General features: G+C 38.8%; 2 protein-coding genes across 7 annotated transcripts in view; one reads left to right on the top strand and one right to left on the bottom strand.

Annotated features, from left to right (window-relative positions):
* The window catches only part of PHACTR4 (phosphatase and actin regulator 4), an 88,017-nt gene that overhangs the window by 50,681 nt on the left and 17,460 nt on the right, over positions 1 to 19,876 (bottom strand). For 5 of the 6 annotated variants that reach the window (XM_054571840.1, XM_054571839.1, XM_054571842.1 and 2 more), the window contains exon 2: positions 11,325 to 11,378. Coding sequence is in view for 1 of the 6 variants with exons in the window: in XM_054571841.1 (XP_054427816.1) it covers positions 11,325 to 11,340 (16 nt within the window). In the remaining 5 variants the exon portion in view is untranslated. Of the gene's footprint in view, positions 1 to 9,580; positions 9,605 to 11,324; positions 11,379 to 19,876 lie in introns of those variants that run through there. The other variant, XM_054571843.1, reaches the window with a different exon arrangement.
* On the top strand, positions 17,825 to 18,271 carry LOC129069454 (ubiquitin-40S ribosomal protein S27a-like). The gene is given in 1 exon segment (XM_054572199.1): positions 17,825 to 18,271. A coding segment is annotated over 1 exon segment (444 nt). The 5' UTR covers positions 17,825 to 17,827.

Here is a 19,876-nt window from a genome sequence, read left to right as displayed (position 1 = left end):
TCCTTTCGTTTTTTCTTGTCTGGGAAGCTCTTCAATTCCAAATGACAGCTTTGCTGGTTAGAGCAATATTGGCTGTAGGTCCCTGCTTTTCGCATCTTTCAGTATTGCCAATCCCTTCTAGCCTTCAAAGTTTCTTTAGAGAAATCAGCTGACAGTCTTATGAAACTCCCTTGTAGGTAACTAATTGCTTTTCTCTTGCTGCTTTTAAGATTCTCTCTTTATCTTTAACCTTTGGTATTTTAATTATGATGTGTCTAATAGTGGGCTTCTTTGCATCCATCTTGTTTGGAACTCTGTGCTTCCTGGACTTGTATGTCTATTTCCTTCACCAAATTAGGGAAGTTTTCTTTCACTATTTTTTCAGGTAGATTTCCAATTTCTTGCTCCTTCTAGCACCCCTATTATGCAAATGTTGGACCTCTCGAAGTTGCCCAGAGGCTGCTTATACTACCCTCATTTTTTTAAATTATTTTTCTTCTTGTTGTTCTGATTGGTTGTTTTTTGCTTCCTTACGTTCCAAATCACTGCTTTGATTCCTGGCTTCATCCACTCTACTGTTGTTTCCCTGTTAATTGTTCTTCATTTTAGTTAGTGAATCCTTCATTTCTGACTGGATCTTTTTTATGCTGCTGAGGTCCTCACTAAGTTCCTTGAGCATCCTTATATCCGGTATTTTGAATTCTGCATCAGGTAGATTGCTTATCTCCATTTTGTTTAGCTCTTTTCTCATATCACCTTCTTGTAATGGTAGGCCTCCACTATGGGATGTATGGGTGTGTGCACGTGTGCATGGATTTTGTACTCAATTGATGTTTCAAATTGCAATCTTGTAAAAACTATCTTGCCTTTGAGTAAAGTCAAAGCTCTATCATGAAAGGTCATTAATTTTATAGAACTCTGAGCAAAGGCAAGAAGCCAAACACTGAGGATGTTTTGAAACTAATTTGGATCCCTGCCTAATGGGAAATGTTATAACCAGTTTTTAAAACTTATTGACCATACTTAAACTGAATTTTAAGCAAAGTTGAGGAAAAACACCTTTTTATTAAAAAAGGATTTTATTTCTTTTTAGACAGAGGGGAAGGGAGGGAGAAAGAAAGAAAGGGAGAGAAACATCATCGTGTGGTTGCCTCTCACGCGTCCCCTACTGGGGACCTGGCCCACAATCCAGACATGTGTCCTGACTGGGAACTGAACCAGTGACCCTTTGGTTCACAGGCTGGTGCTCAATCCACTGAGCCACCCAAGCCAGGGCGAGGAAAAACACCTTTTAATTAAAGGAATTAACTTATTACTTAATACTAAAACCATAAACGTTTCAAAAACTTTAATGTTTCTTTACAGTAAGAAAAAAAAAAAAAACAACATCGATCAGTTGCCTCTCACACATGCCCTGATTGGGGACTGAACCCGCAACCCAGGCATGTACCTGACCAGGAATTAAACCCACAAACCTTCAGCTGTAGACTTTCTATGTCTATATTAAGTGAGAGAGGACAAATGTCAATTTTATTTTTGTACCATCTTTGCCAGCTATTAGTTATTAAGATTTTGCTAATTTATAAAAGAAATGGGAATATTTTCTTTTTCTCTGATCTACTATGCTTGATATAATTATCTGCTTCTTCAAACTAGGAATGAAATTGCCCATAAAGCCCACTGGGTTTAGATGCATTTTAACTTTTCTTCTGTGACTATTAGTCTATATGGGGTTTTTATTTCTTGAGTCACTTTGGTAAATTATATATTTTTCTAGAAAATTACTTATCAGGAACTCAACAAAGGTGCCAAAATAATTGAGTAGACCGCAGAGAATATTTTCAACTTTGTAGCATATCCAAATATTAAGTTAAAAAGAAGTCACTGACCTAAATGTAAAACCTAAAACTATAAAGCATCTTAAAGAAAAAATAAAGAAAAATCTTTGTGACCTTAGGTTAAGCAAAGATGTCTTAAAAGACAAAGAGCATTAACCAGAAAAGAAAATAAAAATGCTGGTTTTCATCAAAATAAAAACTTCTATACACAGCAGGCTGATAGCTCTGGGGGCAGAGGAGCAGTTAGCGGGTGGAGGGATCAAACAAAAAGGAAAACGACCTCATGGTCATGGACAACAGTGCAGTGACTGTGGGGGAGAGAGGGGCATAAGAGGGATACATGATGGAAAAAATACAATAAACATTTTTTTAAAAATTAAAAATAATAAAAATAAATAAAAAACTTCTGGCTTGGTCGGGTAGCTCAGTTGAATAGAGCACCATCCCCAATATGCCAAGGTTGTGAGTTCGAACTCCTGCCAGGGAACATACAAGAATCAACCAATGAGTGCATAAATAAGTCAAACAACAAATTGATGCCTCTCTGTCCCTCCCCCTTCTTCTCTATCTAAAATCAATTAATAAACAGAAATTTAAAAAATAAAAATAAAAAATTCTGCTAAGACAAGCCACAGACTGGAAGAAAACATTTGCATAATCCATATCTCATAAAGAACTTGTACACACCTATGTCAAAAAACCCCAAAACTCTCACAAATAAGAAAATAAGCTAATTTTTAAAAAGAATAAATGATCTGAACAATATTTCATCAAAGAAAAGATATGGATGGCAAATAAACACATGAAAAGTTACTCAACATCATTAGTCATCAGGGAACTGCATATTGAAACTAGAACGAGATACCACTACACACCTATTAGGCAGGGCCAAAATCCAAAACAATGACAATACCAAATGGAGAGTAACAGGAACTCCCATTCATTGCTGTGGGAATGCAAAATAGAAGATTATCTGGTAGTTCCTTACAAAACTAAACATACTCTTACCACGAGTTCTAATAATTACGTTCCGTGGTATTTACCCCAAAAAACTAAAAACATGTCCACACAAAAACCTGCACACAGATCTTTACAGCAGTTTCATTCATATAACTGTCATTATTTGGAAGCAACTCAGATGCCCATCTGATAAATGAATAAACTGTATTACATCCAAATAATGGAACATTATTCAGCACTAAAAAGAAAGGAGCTATGAAGCCATGAAAAGACATGAAGGAACCCTAAATGCAAAATGATTCTAACTATGAAATTCTAGAAAAGGCATGAAAGGAATGAACTTCTGAAACATCCAACAACATGTATGAATCCCAACAGCAGTATGCTAAGTAGAATACCAGATGCAGCCCTGACTAGTGTGGCTCAGCGAAATGGCCTTCGTCCCAACAGAAAGGTCTCCGGTTTGATTCCCGGTAAGGGCACATGCCTGGGTCGTGGGCTAGGTCTCCACTGGTCGCGCGGAAGAGGCAACTCCTCGATGTTTTTCTCCCTCTTTTTCTCCCTCCCTTCCCCACTCTCTAAAAATAAATAAAATCTTAAGGAAAGAAAAACAGATGCAAAAGGCTACGTATCATTCAGTTCTATTTATATAACATTATAGAAAAAGGGACAGAACTTGGAGAAGTGGCTGCCAGGGATGGGGGAAGAGGGAGGAAAGTGATTATATAAGGTAGGTAGTAGGGAACTTTTTGGTGTGAAGGAAATACTCCATATCTTGTGTGTGGTGGTGGTCACTCAATCTTGTTTGTGAAAAAAAAACTATATACATAAAAAGGGGAAATTTTATTGTATATATATAATATCTCAATTAATCAGAGTTATTTTTAAAAAAGAATCCTAGGGAACACCTTGTAACTGCTTAAAATAGACTAAAAGCTCCATAAAAACAGGAATCCAGTATTATTCGTGTTTATACTCTTTGTGCCCAGGATAGGATATTATAGCTACTATACGTTTACTACGTGCTTGTAAGCGCATTGCAAGCATTAATTCATTTCATTCTTATAGCAACCTTGTGAGAAAGACAAAATTCATATCCCTATTTTACAGATAAATTGAAGATCAGAAAGTAAATGTCTTGCCCAAAAGGACATAACCAAGAAGTGGCAGATTTGGGACCTTACCCCATGTTCGTCTGACTCCAGAGCCTTGCTGATTTTGCTCAGTGCTTAGTGAACAAATGAATGAATGAGGAATAAGTCAATTGTGTTAGAGTTTGGTAGGATAGGCTGAATCTCATAGGAAGAGTAAGATGAGTTATATTTGAAAAGGATATTTTATTAAAGAGACGTAAAACGTATAGCAGGTGTGCTGTTCATTTAGAATCACCAGTGGTGTATTTAATTTGCTTTAACAATGGCTTTCTATTCTTTTACTTCCTTTAAGAAGCTACTTTAATTTTATTTATTTATTTATTTATATTGTAAAGATCTTCTTTCTTTATTCTTAGAGGGAGAAAGAGAGGGAGAGAAACATCAGCTGGTTGCCCCTTGCACACACCCTGACAGGGGACCGGGCTACAACCCAGACGTGTGCTCTGACCAGGAATCGAACTGGCCAACTTTCACTTTGTGGTATGACGCCTAACCAACTAAGTAAGCCACACTGGTCAGGGCAAGAAGTTAGTTTTATGTATTTCATTTTTAACACTGAGAAATAATAACTAAGAAACAAAAATGCCCCTAATGCTACAACCCAGACAAAATCCCTGTTCACATTTTGAAAAATAAAAGACACTGCAAAGTTAGAAAATGCAAACCATACAAAATTATAAGTGAAAGCCATCCGTCCCTCCTATTCCTCTCTTTTAATTTTAATTTTTATAATCACTGCCTGTGCAGCAGCCATGACACACTGATAAGGGCTCAGAGGAAACCAGGCTACATGTTTAGTCACCGTATCACACTTGCTTTGATTTCCTAGGCAGTAAGTAGTAGTCAGAAGCGATAAAAAGTGGTGAGAGGACACGGGACGCAGTCCAGCATGTTAGCATTACTACCTGTCAGGCTTGCTTTACTAGAACTATGGCTCATCTTTTCCTATTGACAGAGAAAATATTACACGACAGCTGCGTTATTCAAGCTCACAGAAACTGGTGTTCCGTGCACTCTATTTCCCTTAAGATTGGTAGTTCTCCCTTATGCAACAATTTTAAAACCACTGTAAGAAATACATACAAATATGTATTGGGTGCTTACTATTGGGGCAGTGGGATAAAACAGTAAAAAGATCTTGCCCTCCCAAAGTTTATGGTCTAATCAGGAGATAAGATGACTAAAGATATTTAATATATGTTCATAACAATGCTAGAGTAAATTTCTATTCACAACCACAGGGAAAAAATAAAACTAACATCATTTTTAGTGTTGTTTCATTCCAGAGGAATTTATCTCCCACACCCCAAGGACCTCAAAACTAATTAAGTTTATATTTTGCCCTTCATTCTTAAAGAGGAGGGAGGGAAGGACTGTGTTATTAGCATATTTGAGCTTCAAATGATAACAACATAACAAAATTTTTTCCCATGAACCTTGAAGTCAAATACATTAACTTTGAGTGTAGCTCCTTAACACATGTCCTTGAAGAGCTAGGGAAAACCTCCTTTATAACATAATAATGACTTATAAATTCAGATACAGAGTATGAAGAAAATAACTGCCTTTATTTGCTTAGGATATAGCTTTTGTTTTCCACCTCGACAAACTGTTTCTCCTATCTCCTATGTGATATAAATTCTAATCTAAAAGAGGAATTACCTTGTATATCTGTTTCTGGAACACCATGTATATAAATAATCTAGTTTCAAATTCAAGATTCACATTAATCATCTATTTCATTAAATATTTCATCAAACACATACCAAATTTTTGAAACAAATTGTGTTCACTTCTGTGGAAGGCAGGATAATACAGAAACTTGATGAAGTTATCAGAAGATGTAAAACATTTTGGGAAGGCAATCTAGGATACATAGAGATCCTCTCCTACATCAAAAAAACCTTCAGGAGTTTCCTATGCCAGGGTTTCAGTAGCTTTTCCTCTGGTGTGCTACGGGGAAAGCGGCTGGTAACCTACAGCTGATGAAGGAGGAAGAAAGCAAGCCTAAGCAGCAATGAGCCACTTTTAAAAGTAATGAGGTGGGGTGAGGGGTGGGGGTGAAACGGACGAAGGGATTCCAAAGCACAAACTTCCAGTTATAAAATCAGTAAGTCATGGTGATGTAGTGAACAGCATGGCAACTGTAGTTAATGATACTGTATTGTGTATCTGAAAGTCACTAAGAGAATAGATCATAAAAGTTCTCATCATAAGAAAAAGAATCCTATAACTGTGTATGGTGATGAATGTTAACTAGACTTATTGTGGTGATCATTTTGTATTATCTACAAATATCAAAGCATGTTGTACACCTGAAATTAATGCACTGTATGTCAATTAGTGAGGTATGAAGCATCACACTAGCGTAAGTTGTATACCCATTTTCTCTGGACCCTTCCGTCCCTTAACATTTATGTATAGTGCAATCATTACTTAAAATAAAACTAGTTGCATATATCAATGTAGTTTAATGATACTTTTACTGTATTCTGTCATCGTATGCTTTGAAACTGGGGATGAAAGGAAAGGAATAAAATAAGGAGATTCAGGGTAAGAGCTGTTTGATGCCATTACAATCTTCCCCATTTCATGATGTTGAATGTTTGTTCCGCACCCACCCTGGCAGCATTTGGGAGGTCTGTTTTCTAGAAGGGATGAAACAAATGGTCTCTGGACTGGAGAACACAAGAGGCAGTTGTTGGAGGGAATGTAGTACTGAAACTAAAGGGAATTAAGTGAACATATGCACAATTACTGTTGAATGCAGCAGCCCACACCAGTCCTCTTCACTGCTTCAGCCCATCTACACAGTGATGGGAGGACTCTGCTTCTTGGTCCATGACAACTGGTAGGGATAAGTTAATCAACAATAGGGACAAAAAGTTCATCCTATCGTAAGGCCCAAAGGCAACCAGCCTATGTGTTTAAAGCTTCTAATTTAAAGCTTCCCACTCTTAATCACGAGCATCTATTACTAGACATCAGAAGAAACACTAATATAAAAGAGATCAAAACAGAGAAAAGTAACTTTAGGGGAAAAGAGACAAAGCAACAAAGAAAATTTGTTGAAATAATGAAAGAATATTGTGAAAGAAACATTCAGAGACTAAAAAAGACCTCCTAGAAATTAAAACACAATAGTAAAAAAAATTTAATAGAAGATAAAAAAAAAAATCTTCCAGGAGATAGAGCTAAAGAAAAAAGACAAAAATTAGAGAACTATGCCAGGAGGTCCAACACCAAGAGGTTACTGCCAATCAAGAAAGAGGAAGACATAAGATTTAGGAAACAAAAGAGGAAACACAGGAGAGAAGCAGAGTTGCTAGGTAACTAGGAATATCCCAGGATGACCAAGGTGTATCCCACATAGACGGGCACGTATCCAGATTGGAGCAGTGTAACTCAGGGGACATACAAAAGGCTGTCATCACTGAGATCTCTGCTTCCTTTTATCCTCTTTTCAAAGATAAGAACATAGTGCCAAGGTAAGCCTGGCTATCAGCTTGTCTTGACTGAACGCTAGTGAATTTCTTCTCAAAATATTCATCTGCCTAATGAGCTCAGAACACTCATTTCACTCCATGGAAGTATTCCTTATGCTACAGCTATAGGCAGGTAACAGTCAATTTAGGAAAAACCACAGAATTGCTCACTCCCAGTGACCATATTTCTGCCAAATGTCCCAAGTCTGGGCCACACTGAAGCCCTGGCCAAATCAATTTCCAAGACTATTGACTTTGCTCATGACTTCTACTCTACGAATCTCAGGAAGCTGAAGCAAGTATGGTTCATTGATCCCTGGAGATCCCTGAGATCCTTTCAGGAGTCCAAAGGGTGTAATTATATAGTTAATAATACTAAAGAATTATTTGCCTTGCCCTGGCTGGTGTGGCTAGGTAGATTGAGTACCAGCCTGCGAACCAACGGGTCACCAGTTCGATTCCCAGTCAGGGCACATGCCTGGGTTGTGGGCCACGTCCCCAGTAGGGGATGCGTGAGAGGCAACCACATTGATGTTTCTCTCCCTTTCTTTCTCCCTTCCTTCCCCTCTCTAAAAACAAATAAAAAATCTTTTTTAAAAAGAATTATTTGCCTTTTCCACTGTGTTGACACTTGCTCTGATGGTCCAAAAGCAATGGTGAGCAAAACTGCTGGTACTTTAACAAAAATCAAGGCAGTAGCACCAAATTGTAATAGGCCTCATATTCTCCACCACCATATAACTGAAGTTAAAAATAATGCCAGCTTTTTCTTTTTTTAATCCTCACCTAAGTACATGCTTACTGATTTTAGAGACAGAAAGGGAGAGACGAGCGAGAGAAACACTGATGTGAGAAATAAATATCAACTGGCCACCTCCCATATGCACCCTGACCAGGGACCAGCCTAGACCAGCGCCCAGGCCAGGAAGCAAACCCGCAGCCCCTTTGTTTACAGGGCCACGCTCCAACCAACGGAGCCACACTGGCCAGAGCGTAATGCCAGCTTTAAGAATGTCCTTGAGAAAAAAAGAATGTCCTTGAGAAAAAAATAATGTCCTTGAGAAAAACATAAAAATTATTAATTGTAATAACTCTCAACCTTTGGTCCAAGTCTTTTTAAACTTAAGTGCAATGGTTACCTTCAGGAAAGGCACTTGTATGACTGAGTTGCACGATGAACTAGCCAGCTTATGTCACAAAAAACCACTTTCACTTGAAAGACTGAATGACAGATTATGTTATTCATGCTTAGATATCTGACAGATATTTTCTCAAAATTGAATTAAGTGAGCCTGTTACTAAAAACAAAACAAAACGTGACAGTATGCATTGTCAGTGATATTAAGTCAAGCTTTCAAAAGAAAATTAAAAATTTGGAAAACATATCCATCAGAGTGAGCTCAACAACTTCCAAAATTTAAAGACTTTTGCAATGAGATCAGGAGTGGTATTAACAAGTGTTAATACTAACAAAATTAATGAATTTTAATATATAATAAAATGTGTAAACATCTGCCCATGTAGGAAAAGTCCTAGAAGCCTTAGGTCAGTCCCACTGGAACTTGATGGATAAAAATCCCTCAGTCTTATTTTTTTAATAAAAAATTCATTCTCAATATATCTATCTATCCACAAAACTGTTAGCTAACCTAACTGTAACAAAATCCTCACTCCATCTTACACAGGCTCCATCTTCTTAGAAACAAACTCATTTCACATTCAGAACCTTCACTTTGTCAAATGGCATTGTGTGGACCATAACTCAAACCAAATTCTTATCATGTGTATGTTCTGTAAGCAACTAAGAAAAAAATCAGTGTAACATTTGAAGAAGGAATGGAGGAGACAGAATGAGATTGGCTGTTAAATATATAACTATGAATGATTTCCATTTTTTCTAAAATCCCCACTATGAATACAAATGTTAATTAATTTACAGATTCCAAGATTTAAAGTGTTAGAGGAAAAATCTCACTAGCACAGAACACAACTTTTTTTCTATTAGTGATATGATCAAAATCACATTTCAATTTATGTTTCAGCTGACTACTGGCCAAATATAACTTCCATAGTAACTCTCACTTTGATATTCTCCAGTAAATTTATGTTATATTTAAATTAAATTAAATTAAATTAAATAGATTAAATCAAATTTAAGTTATACTTGAGTTAGGTGATGTTGAAGGTCGCAGAGGAAACGGTTCCCAGTAAAGACCTTTGGAGTCACTGTACATTTTTCTCGCTGGCCACATGGACATGTTCTTTAGGATTTGTCACCACGCAACTACAATCAAATTGTTCATAAATAATCCCCTCAAGAATTAACTTGATAATGAAACTATACATTTATAAACAAAGTACTAACTGCCCCCTGGTGTTCAAACTAAGGATTTCACTGATGAAGTAGATGCAATGTAAAGTATCCTTTGGGGTGGGGGACAGAGGAGCCAAGGTCCTAAAGAAGCCTTTTAGGGTCATTAAAATCAAAGGAGAAATTCTGATTTTGCAAGGTTTTCAAGAATAGTCTTCTGAAATCCAAGACAACACCTATTAATCTGAGCTACCTGATATTTTATACAAGTGGGCCAAAGTGCCTACCCACAGTCATCAATGGTAACTGGCATGAATAGAATATAAACTTGGTAACATTTTTACTACACTTCTTCAGATTACACTAGCATAAAAGAAGACTTAGATTTTTCCCATTTGGTAAAAAAATCACCAAATGCTTGAATCAAAATTTTCCTCCAGCATGCATGCTAAGGTTAAATAAGGAAAACTGTCTCTGGTTCCTTTTTTGCTGATGCATATTTTAAGTGGGAAGTACTTCCCAACTATACTTCCTAGTATAATTTTTTTATAAATGGATATCCTAGACTGTATCTCTCTTTGAAATTACAGTCAATAAGAAAATAGGCCCTGGCCGGTGTAGCTCAGTGGACTGAGCACTGGCCTGAGAACCAAAGTGTCGTCAGTTCTCTTCCCAGTCAGGGCACGTGCCTGGGCGCAGGCCAGGTCCCCAGTAGGGGGTGTGTGAGAGGCAGCCACACATTGATGCTTCTCTCCCTCTCTTTCTCCCTCCCTTCCTCTCTGTCTAAAAATAAATTAAAAAAATATTTAAAAAAATAAAAGGAAAATAGGGTTCAATACATAGTAACTGCTATTTTAGCCATAAAGGCAGATACTAAACCTTTGTGAGTTGATATTTATATTCCCTTAACCAAGTTGTTAGATAGACAATTTAAATTTTCTTATTTTAACTTGCCAAATGGTTCTTGTTTTATTTGAATTAACTAACATATTAGAGAAGCAGCTCTCAGAATGTGATTTAGGGACCACTGGGGAATCCTTTAATAGCAAGGTTAGAATTATTTCTTATAATAATACAAAGAGGTTATTTGTATTTTCACTCATTATCTTCCAACTGCATAGTCAGTTTTCCAGAGACTACCTGGTATGTGATAGCACAACAGAATGAATGCATAAGCAGATATGTTCATCCAGCAGTCTTCTATTAATACCAGTCATTAAAAAGATTTGCAAAAATATAAAACAATGCCACACTTCTCAGTAATTTGTTTATTTTGGGAGTTACTTTTCATTAAAAATGTTACTTATATAATGGGTTTATTTATGTTATTTTAGATGAATTAATATTTTCAAAATGTTTGAGTTTTAACTTACAATATTATAAATATCAACAAATATAAGTCACACAAATAAAGCTCTTTAGGGTTCTCAAATATATTTAAGAGTATAAAGGGATCCTGAGATCAGAAGTTTCAGAACCACTAATCGAGAGAGAAGCATAATGAACATGAAAAAAATTAATTTACTCTCAAAGCTTTAGTGGAGGTGAGGATAAAACACAAATATCATTTTCTAAGGAAAATGTAGGTGATACTCACCAAGTGGATCTTCCATGTCACTATTAACCAATTTACGGAGGTAGGATATAGTTTCTAAAAAGAGAAAAGAATAAATATTATGCTTAAAACAGAATCCATCATCTTTTTTAAAAAAATAAACCCAGTTCAGTAACAATGATTACAGTTTAAAAGTACATTATAGAAATGTACAACTTATAAAGTGAGAACATTGCCAACTGAGATTTATTTTTATGGGTTTAAAATTCAGATTTATAATATAAAAATATCATAAAAACATTTAAGGATAGTTTTCATTTTAAAATATATCATTCTCAGTTTCCTCAAATAAGTTCTCTTTCCAGCCCTCAACTTGAATTTACTATAGGGCAAGGAAAAAGGCAAACTTTTGTTACAAAAACAATAAACATGCTCCAAACTTACATAAACACCTGAGAAAGGGTATGAGAATATTTTAGAAGGAAGGCATTGTTTTGCCTAAAGAAAGTAGTAGTTATTTTAGATATAGGAGGATGGTTCAGTAAGTTTGGAATGTTCAAATACAAAAATAAAGCAAAAAAATGTTTTGAAAGAAATTTGACTAAGTATATAGATATCCAACCTCCCTCACTCTTCAGACAAGGATCAGATCTGTCCAACCTTACTTCCTATCTCTTTCATAGTTTAGATCCCAAGAGCATTCCCTAAGAAATAGTCTGACTACTAAACTCAAATTCCAGTGCTTTCAGAGCAGTATCTACTAACAGTTGGTGCCACATGTAATCTGAGAAAATTGGAAATATGATGTAGTTTTGGAGTTGAACTGATCACAGACTAGATGACGAGAACTCCAACACTGGTGGTAGGTATAACACAAACAATCCCTCGCACAAGGTGCTGGTCCAATTCTTCAACTTTCACCAGCGAGGAATAGTGATTTTCTATCTGTGGAAGAAAATGCTCTAGGTGACCGGATGTATCAAGCACTTGAAGAGTAAGGGGGAAACAATATAATGACAATAGAATTATTAAATTCAACTGATGCTCTAGAAAAAGGTAACAAAAAGCCAAGCATGATTAAGTCAATTGAAAGTCAAATATGAAAGTCACAAGACCTCCTAGGTAAACATAAATTAGGTGCTTTTTTTCTTTGGCAGCAGGAGGAAAAAAAAAGCTGAAGATCAAGTCCATCAAAGTAGCCCAGCTTCAAAGAGGGTTAAGTCTCAGCCAAGGGACGTATGCTATGCCAGCATGGCCTTATCAGAGCTCTAAGAGTTAGCACTCTTTTCTCACTTGAAGATAAAGCAAAGGACTCTCCAACCTGCTCAGTAAAACAATGCCCCCTCAGAATCTGCCACCTCCATGCCCCCTGGCTCATAGGCCTTTAGTTTATAGCAGGTCAGTGCCATGCCTGGTAAGGTCAGAAAGGAACTATAACCTCAGAGAGCTATGAGACTTAGCCAACGCGAACCAGGGGAGTACAAATGTGACTGAATTCTGATGAACACAAAGACCAGGACATAAGTTTAAAAAGGGAGAGCTTAACTGATCATTCTCTAAAGATACAGGATTTAACACCCTGGCAAAAACCTTAAGATATGGTATAAACTTACACTACTAAGATGATTCTTAAAAGCTGGAAAAGTGACAATCCATGTTAAGTAAAGTAACAATGCCAAAACTGCAGTGGCAGACAACGGAGGAAGGGATTAAAAGGCTCAGGAAGGTAGGCTTGTCGAAGAGTTTCAGAAAACCCATCAAAAGGTTATGTTTCTTGGAATAGCTGGGACGATGTCCTAAGGAACGTGCCAGTGAGAGGGGCACTAGTGTTTTTAAGAAGTTAATACTGCCCTGGCGAGGCAGCTTATTGGTTAGAATGTTGTCCCAATACGCCAAGGTTGCAGGTTCGATCCCTCATCAGGGCACATGCAGGGACCAATGAATGCATGCATAAAGAAGTGGAACAAAAAAATCAACGTTTCTCTCTCTTTCAAAAACCAGTTTTTTAAAAAAGAAGTTAATAGTTGGTTCTCCTCACAGGAGAGGCTGTTATATAACTAACCTTACTGACAGCAAAGGTGATGACAGGGCCTTGAAACAAAGGATACCAGTCCATGGTACTGAACTGTTAGAAGCCAGATGGACACAATTACTAAACAAAGACCAGCTTAGTCAGAGTGACAGTCAAAGGGACCGGACTCAGATTTTTGGAGATAGTTAATAATAAAACATGATGTCACTAGCAGAAAAATAACAAGCAGCCAATAAGAGTAGTTCTCTATCTGTAATGTTGACATAAGAACGTACACACCTGTACAAAAATTTTTATAAGAGTTTATTTGAGCTAAAACTGATGAAAACCGCAGGGAAACAAGATCTCAAATGTTCCAGGAAATGACAGTTCACTGATTCTTTTATGCAGTTGCAACTAAGGAGAGAATGTAAGGAAGATTACATAATGGTGGGAGAAAGCAAGGCAGGGACTGGATTACAGGATAGTTAAGACTATGTGCTCTCTTTCAGGGGTCTGGAAAAGAGAATTACTTCTGGCAAAAGTTATAGGCCTGGGGCATGATGACGCACCATGACTTGCCCAGTTAGGGATTTATGATCAGATCACCCCGTGAGGTTACTTTCAGTTAGATTTATTACAGTGCCCCTTTTTCATCCACAGTAACATAAAAAAAAAATCAAGGATAGATGATCAAGACACTGAGGGTGGACACCCCAATAAAAAATCAGAACCGCACACTCAGTTTCTAGAAATGAGCCAGTCTCAGATCCTGAACCCACTGACCGAAAGAGGCCAGGTACACAGGAAGAAGGAACCCAGCAACACCAAAGCAAGTACCATGGAACCTGGGCTCTTGAACTTCATTCATTCTGGAAGGCTGTTTGAGAAGCAATTTGTTCAAAAACCTAATCACACTTATACGCATGCATTCTCTCTTGTTTGTTGCCTGAGAGATGCGTGACTGATCAAACAGGTATCAGTATAAAAGAGTTTGTTGGGTGGAGAACCGAAGTTCTGTTCAACAACCAAGATATTGTTTTCTATGAACAATTTGGTTGAAAATCAAATGGAAACATCTTCCATTTCCTTAGCATGTAGGAAATGGAAGATGTTTGAGAACCAAGGTCTGATTGTATAACAATTCCCTAAGAAACCTATGGCTCTAAGACGCCATATGCCACAGGTCTTACCAACTCCACACTCAGAAGTAATCTGCACTTGAAGTTTGTTTGTTTTTTTAAGATTTTATTTCTTTATTTTTAGATATAGGGGAAGGGGAAGGAGAAAGGGAGTTGGCAAGTCTCACGGAACTGGCTCATGATGATGGGTGATTCTGGGTAAATGGTCACTTGGTATACCATAGTCAGGTGCTCCCTATCTACAAGGACCCAGTAGCTTGATCACTTATGTTCTGGTCTTTGTGTTTCTAAAGATATAGAAACAGAGGGAGAGAAACATCATGTGTGGTTGCCTCTTGCATGCCCCCTACAAGGGACCTGGACCACTACCCAGGCATGTGTCCTGACTGGGAATCGAACCAGCGACCCTTTGGTTCACAGGACAGTGCTCAATCCACTGAGCCACACCAGCTGGGCTGAAGTTTTCTATTTTTTTAAAGATTTGTTTGTTTGTTTGTTTGTTTGTTTATTTGAGAGAGTGGAAGGGAAGAGAGAAACTGAGGGAAAGAAACATCAATATGCAAGGGAAACATCAATAAGTTGCCTCTTGCACACCCCCAAACCAGGGACCTGGCCTGCAACCCAGGCATGTGCCCTGACAGGGAATCAAACCAGAGACCGTTCAGTTTCCAAACCGATGCCCAGCCCACTGAGTCACACCAGTCGGCACTGCACTTGAAGTTTAATGCTCTGCACTTGCTGTCATAAAATTCTTAGTAATTTTATCTGTAAATTTGTGTTATTTACGTGAAGCCTGAAGAGGAACATGAAATATGTGCCGAGGGCCTGAAGCCTCAGCTCACACACATGATTCGCCTCCTCTTGTTTTCCTGGGAGGGTACTCTGGACCGCACACTCTGGCCTCCCCTGGCCATCCTTTCCCGGACTGGGCTGGGAGAACCATGGCACTTTTGGTGGCCAATTTCTCTTGCTCACTATCAATCCAGGAATATAAGGCATACAAACAATATAGTTGGCCCTGCTTCTGGCCATTCATTCAGGTAACAGTAAACAGGGGAAAGGGAACACTAACGTTTTGAGGACAAGTTGACAGTGACATCTGGAGTCTGAAAGTGTATGCATGGACTTATGTGGACCAAGAAATGAACTGAGTCCTGGTCGAAGATCCAGCATACAAGGGGCCCACTGGGTCTGTGGACATCCTAGTGGTCGCTTTCATGGTCCCTGAGCACATACTTTAAAAAGACATACTTGGAATTAGTGGAACCTCCATTCTGAGTCCTTAGCATGAAGGATAAGAGTTATCATACCGGGAAGGCCAAGTGGAAGGAAACCACTAAGAAACCACTTAGCCCTACACCACACGCTAAGATACGAAATAAAAGAACAAACAAAATAGTATTGGATCCTGGGGTTTAAGGAGGGAAGATGACAGAAATTAGGGCAATACTCTTAAGAGAATGCAGGATTTAACACTGTAGTTGCTGCAGAAACCAGACATATCTGGGAGGAAGGTAGCAGATTACCACAAGCTCAACCTAATAGTTGTCACAACTGTAGCTGTCAGTTTGGTGATCACGGAACACCAAAGATGCCAGATGTGGTACCTTTGCTAGAGCAGATTAATACAGAAATTGGAGAAATAAACTTTTTCTTTTATCCCTGTAAGCCCTATGACCAGATAGTTCAGTTGTTAGAGCCTCACTCTGATATGCCAAGATTGCGGGTTTGATCCCCCGTCAGGACACATACAAGAATCAACCAAGAATGTATCAGTGAGTGGAACAACAAATTGATGTTTCTCTCTCCCCCCCTTCCTCTCTGTAAAACCAATCAATAAATTTTTAAAATTTTTTTAAAAGAAAATAGCATCAGAAACAAATCATATTCACATAGAATGCACTGCAACATACATTTACAGGACTCCGTCAATTTTGCCACCCTTTCACATAACATAGCCCTAAGAGACATGGATCATCTGGACTTTCTGCAGAAAATCACAGTAAACCACTAATTAATACCATCATGCTAATTGAGCCAGATAAGCAAAAGACTGATAGCACATTAAAGGCCATGTCAGGACACAAGGACTCCAGAGGGTGCGAGATAAATGCTACAAAGATTCAGATACCAATTACATCAGTAAAATTTTTATAGGCCCAGTAGCCAGGGTCTTGATAAGATATGCCATTCAAGTAAAGGCATCTAAATAAAGAATAGACTCTTTTATGTCCCACCATTAAGAGGGAAATATAACACCTGAGAATACTGCTCTGGCTTTTACACTTGGTGACACAAAAAGCTGCCATTTCCTAGAGTAGCTATAACAGAAAAGGACTCTACAGATCTAGATGGTGATGCAAATAATCTGGCAGACCCTATGGTATTACGGCGAGCCCCAGTGGGAGGATCATTACACAGGTCCCTGGGGCTCTATAGCAAGGCCATCCATTTGCAGCGGAAAAGTGTATGCTTTTTGCAAAACAATTTCTGGCATGCTACTGGGTCCTTGTAGATAGGGAGCACCTGACTATGGTATATACCAAGTGACCATTTACCCAGAATCACCCATCATCATGAGCCAGTTCTGCGAGACTCGCCAACTCGTAATGTTGGGTGGACCCAGCAAGAATCCAGCTTAATGAAAGTGATATATCCAGTTTCAAGCACAGGTAGTACCAGAAGTCACAAGTATTAGCAGTCAGCCCAAACCCTCATATCATCTGCCACTACTGCACAAGCACCACTCCCTCAGCATACACCTTTGGCCGTATGAAGGCCTAAATATAGCCAGCTGACAAAGAAAAAACACTTATCTTTTCCACAGATTGTCGTATGTGAGTACAAATCAAAAACGTAGTAGCTGCACTACAGCCTTACTTGGAATGAATGGCACTGAAAGGCAGAGGTGACGGAAACCCCTCCCAATGAGCGGAGCTTTTAGGCAGTACAGCTGGCTGTCTACTTTGCATGGTTTGAAGTTAGAACACTGGCAACTTATAGGTAAATGTCCTGACATATTGGTCAGGGGGATATAAAATGAGAAAAAGTGGAAAATTGGGGCAAGGAGGTCTTATGATAGAGGCATGTGGGAGGACATAGGAATAGACACATTTGAAGATCTTTGTATCCTAACAGTCATCAGAGAACATCTACCATGCGAGAGGCACCAGACAACCAAGTGGATAATGACTCAACCAATTTTCATCATCCATCTCCTGTCATGGCCTCTGAGTGCTGACAAAATGGGCTTGTGAAAAAAGGTGACCATTTGCAGTGAACGTGTGCTTCTTCCCGCTCCCTGGCCAGCAGCCCACCCACCTCCCTCTCCTGTGCCCCCGGTATAACCCATCTCTTCTTTTTCCTCCACCTCAGGTGGAATCACTGCCAAGATGCAGATTTTCATGACCACCACTCTTGAGGTTAAACCTTTGGACACAACAGAAAATGTAAAGGCCAAGATCTAGCATGAGGAATGAACTCCTGACAAACAAAGGCTGATCTTTGCTGGCAAGCAACAGTGGGATAGACATATTTTGTCTGACTGCAACATTCAAAAGGGGTCTACGCTTCATCTTGTGTTGAGACTTCGTGGTGGAGCTAAGAAAAGGAAGTCTTACACCACTCCTAAGAAGAATAAGCATGAAAGGAAGAAGGTTAAGCTGGCTGTACTGAAATACTACGAAGTTAATGAGAATGGGAAAATCAGTTGCCTTTGTCAGGAGAGCGCTTCAGATGAATGCAGTGCTGGAGTTTTTATGGCCAGCCACTTTGACAAACATTACCGTGGCAAGTGTCATCTGACCTACTGCTCCAACAAACTGGAAGACAATTAACTTATATGGGTTAATACAAGACATGAATTTAAAAAAAAGAAAAAGAAGGTGATCATAGTGGCAGATATATACTATGCACGGACTACACAGTTTAAAGACCTTTGTATCCTATGTTAACAGATATCAGAGAGCATCCACTGGGAAAGGGCCACTACACAACCAAGTGGACAATGACTCAACCAATTTTCATCATCCATCTCTTGTCACGGCCTCCGAGTGCTGACAAGATGGGCTTATGAAAGAAGGTGATCATCCGCGGTGAGCGTGTGCGTCTGACTACACACGAACTCCCACTTACCAAAAAAGCTCTAGCTACTGGTGTCACCAAAGGTCCAATGGCCAGCAACAGAGACAAACACTAAACTCCCAATGTGGCACAATTTTTTTGTAATCCTCACCCGAATCTATTTTCACTGATTTTAGAGACAGAGGAAGGGAGAGAAGGGGAAAAAAAGCATGGATGTGAGAGAAAAACATCAGTCAGTTGCCTCCTGTGGGTGCTCTGACTGAGGATCAAACCTGCAACCTTTTCGTGCACAGGATGATGCTCCAACTAGCTGAGCACCCAGCCAGGGCTGGCACAATCTCTTAAGGAAACCAACCAGCCACTTGATGGCAAGTTGATTATACATATGTTGCATCTTGGAGGATAGCACTCTTTTGTAACAAAATATTACCCTGAATTGATGCTTCAGCTATGCCTTCATCAGGCCATTCCAGTCCTCTGTTATGTTAGCAGCTTATAGAGATGATTCTATATACGATGCCACCACTAGATCCCATGGTCTGGGCCCTCTCCTGCACTTATCACAAAGTAGGTCAGTCTCCTGTCATGAAATGACATTATGTGGGACGATGCTTACTGGTAGATTAAACATTTCCCAAACTCTCATGTAGTGTTCACTGCACAATCACAAGGGCAGGAAAGGCAAACCCACACCCAGAATACATCCCTATTCCTTTAGGAATAAACTATTCACCTTTCCAGGGTTTAAGGGACCAAATACAGTTGACCCTTGAACAGCTCGGGGATTTGGGACACGAACCACCTGCACAGTTGAAAATCCATGTAAAACTAAGTCATAGCCCTTACCATACACAAATTCTCAACCTTGGACCTAAAATGTTTTAAAACAACAAAGAAAAGTACAGCCATTAGTCTTATATGTTCTTAGAAGGTGTTTCACCAACTGCCAAATGATTTTTTAAGACCATGTAAAATTTCAGCTAGATTACAAATGGATGTTGACAGCAGGGCATTTCTAGAAAAAGAAGCAAACCCAACAGGTGAATGGGTGCATCTCAGTGTATGAAAACTAGAGCTGCTACCACCATGCAAAATGGCAGGAAAGGAAGAAAAGGCAGTCAAGTCCTCAGGCACCACCCGTCTCTTCCTTAATCCTATATGCTCTTCATCCTCTTCCCAGTACTGTTCCAGGCCCTCCACCACCACCTCCAAGTTCTAATAAATCCCTCCCAAGTTCTCTTCTGGCTCTGCAAGTTCAGAAAAAGGTAAGGAAATATGGTGGTCATTTTCTTACTCCATGAAAGCACTAATCAGATATAAAACTAGCCAAACAACAAATCAGCTAAGTTACTTAATCG

Source organism: Pteronotus mesoamericanus, unplaced genomic scaffold (genome assembly GCF_021234165.1).
Source record: "Pteronotus mesoamericanus isolate MK-2021 breed Mesoamerican mustached bat unplaced genomic scaffold, CSHL_Meso_final contig_221, whole genome shotgun sequence".
Lineage (NCBI taxonomy): Eukaryota > Metazoa > Chordata > Mammalia > Chiroptera > Mormoopidae > Pteronotus > Pteronotus mesoamericanus.
Note: the sequence above shows the minus strand (reverse complement) of the source record. Positions and strands in the feature narration are given on the sequence as shown.